The sequence below is a fragment of the Macrobrachium nipponense genome, chromosome 17, assembly GCF_015104395.2.
Source record: "Macrobrachium nipponense isolate FS-2020 chromosome 17, ASM1510439v2, whole genome shotgun sequence".
In the NCBI taxonomy this organism is placed as follows: domain Eukaryota; kingdom Metazoa; phylum Arthropoda; class Malacostraca; order Decapoda; family Palaemonidae; genus Macrobrachium; species Macrobrachium nipponense.
Genome location: NC_087210.1, coordinates 50985326 through 50987747, shown reverse-complemented (window position 1 = coordinate 50987747; position 2422 = coordinate 50985326). Strand labels below are relative to the sequence as shown.

The 2422-nt window shown below is 45.0% G+C and overlaps 1 protein-coding gene across 1 annotated transcript; it reads left to right on the top strand.

Annotated features, from left to right (window-relative positions):
- Positions 1-307: 307 nt before the first annotated feature.
- On the top strand, positions 308-1159 carry LOC135195903 (uncharacterized). Its single transcript, XM_064222409.1, has one exon. It carries the CDS (start codon positions 308-310, stop codon positions 1157-1159), a length of 852 nt encoding a protein of 283 aa, XP_064078479.1.
- The last annotated feature ends 1263 nt before the right edge of the window (positions 1160-2422 follow it).

Here is a 2422-nt window from a genome sequence, read left to right as displayed (position 1 = left end):
CTGTAGGGGGTCCAACTGAAGGTCAGATTTTGATGACAGTAAAGGGAGCTGTAGAGGGCCCAACTGAAGGCCTCGTTTTGATGACAGTAAAGGGAGCTGTAGAAGGTCCAACTGAAGGCCGGATTTTGATGACAGTAAAAGGAGCTGTAGAGGGCCCAACTGAAGGCCTGGTTTTGATAACAGTAAAGGAAGCTGTAGAGGGACCAACAGAAAGCCTGGTTTTGATGACAGTAAAGGGAGCTGTAGAGGGTTCAATAGAAGGCCTGGTTTTGATGACAGTAAAGAGAGAACTGAAGGCCTGGTTTTGATGACAGTAAAGGGAGCTGTAGAGGGTCTAACTGAAGGCCAGGTTTTGGTGACAGTAAAGGGAGATTTAGAGGGTCCAACTGAAGGCCTAGTTTTGATGACAGTAAATGGAGCTGTAGAGGGTCCAACTGAAGCCTTGGTTTTGATGGCAGTAAAAGGAGCTGTAGAGGGTCCAACTGAAGGTCTTGTTTTGATGACAGTAAAGGGAGCTGTAGAGGGTCCAACTGACGGCCTGGTTTTGATGACAGTAAAAATAGCTGTAAAGGGACCATCTGAGGGCCTGGTTTTGATGACAGTAAAAGGGGCTGTAGAGGGTCTAACTGAAGGCCTGGTTTTGGTGACAGTAAAGGGAGCTGTAGAGGGTCTAACTGAAGCGCTGATTTTGATGGCAGTAAAGGGAGCTGTAGAAGGTTCAACTGAAGGGCTGGTTTTGATGACAGTAAAGGGAGCTACAAAGGGTCCAACTGAAGCGCTGTTTTTGATGGCAGTAGAGGGAGCTGTAGAGGGTTCAACTGAAGGGCTGGTTTTGATGACAGAAAAGGGAGCTTTAGATGCTCCAACTGAAGGCCTGGTTTTGATGACAGTAAAGGGAGCTGTAGAGGGTCCAACTGAAGCCTTGGTTTTGATGACAGTAAAGGGAGCTTTAGATGCTCCAACTGAAGGACTGGTTTTGATGACAGTAAAGGGAGCTGTAGAGGGTCCAACTAAAGGCCTGGTTTTGATGACAGTAAAGGGAGCTGTAGAGGGTCCAATTGAAGGCCTGGTCTTGAAGACAGTAAAGGGAACTGTAGAGGGACCAACTGAAGGTCTGGTTTTGATGACAGTAAAGAGAGCTGTAGAGTGTCCAAACTGAAGGCCAGGGTTTTGAAGACAGTAAGGGAGAATGAAGGCCTGATTTTGATGACAGTAAAGGGAGGGGCCAACTGCAGACCCGATTTCGATGAGAGTAAATGGAGCTGTAGAGGGTCAAACTTAAGGCTTGGTTTTGATGACAGTGAAGGAAGATGTAAAAGGACCAACTAAAACCCTGGTTTTGATGGCAGTAAAGGGAGCTGTAGAGGGTCCAAAAGAAGCCCTGGTTTTGATGACAGTAAAGGGAGCTGTAGAGGGACCAACTGAAGGACTGGTTTTGATGACAGTAAAGGGAGCTGTAGAGGGACCAACAGAAGGACAGGCTTTGATGACAGTAAAGGGAGCTGTAGAGGGGAGGGGCCAACTAAGGACTGGTTTTTTGATGACTGTATGACCCTTTGTTGGGCCGGGGTGCAAGTTCTTTTGCACAAGGATAGTAGAGGACAGTGATCTTACCAAGTATCCAGATAAATTCAGTCAGCGGAGACAAAAAACACAGGAAAACTCAACAATATTTATAACAATCAAAGTAAGAGAATAATAAAGTCAGCCTTGTGGACTATACCGGGACACAACTTAGTCCTTACTACTCCCGTAGAGTTTCCTAATCACTAATACTAAACCCTAGACAGAAAATATTGAGAGATAAAACTAAATAAATTAGTAAAATGGGCCCAACACAACATAATATAAACCAATACCTATCACTAAAGCAGAGAGGAAAGAAGTAAGAGACCAACAGGGGGAAAACTTAATTCTCTACCTACAATTATAAACTTAACCTTAAATATAAAAAAGTATCAAAACATTCTTCATAGATAAATTACACAAGAAATAATGAAAACTACAGTCTCACTCGTGGCAAGATATTACACTGATGGCATATATATATATAAATATAAAAATGTACGCAAAGAGCTTCTCACCACTGAATAAGGGATGAAGATTCCCAAATGATTCAGGATAAAACAGTTTGCCTTGCCGTAGGCCGAAATAAATAAAGGGGAGCCGTGATCTCTTACACTCTCTTGGGACAATGCCACGTACCAGGCCAATACTCAGCTATCTGAAGGGCGTGCAGCTACACAGGTACCCAATATCATGGGGAAGGAGTCTGTCGTGCTTCCCCGACCAAAAAACACAAGGGAAATTCCCTACCTGGTAGCAACCGCCCTACTTGCACCTTCACGGGCCCTCAATGCCCCCACCGGCTGCAGCTCAGAAGGACGTCGTAGGCAAACACAGTGATGTCCCTCCCACGTCC

Excerpts from the sequence above, each read along its gene's own strand:
- LOC135195903 (XM_064222409.1), top strand. The coding sequence starts at position 308 with ATGACAGTAAAGGGAGCTGTAGAGGGTCTAACTGAAGGCCAGGTTTTG.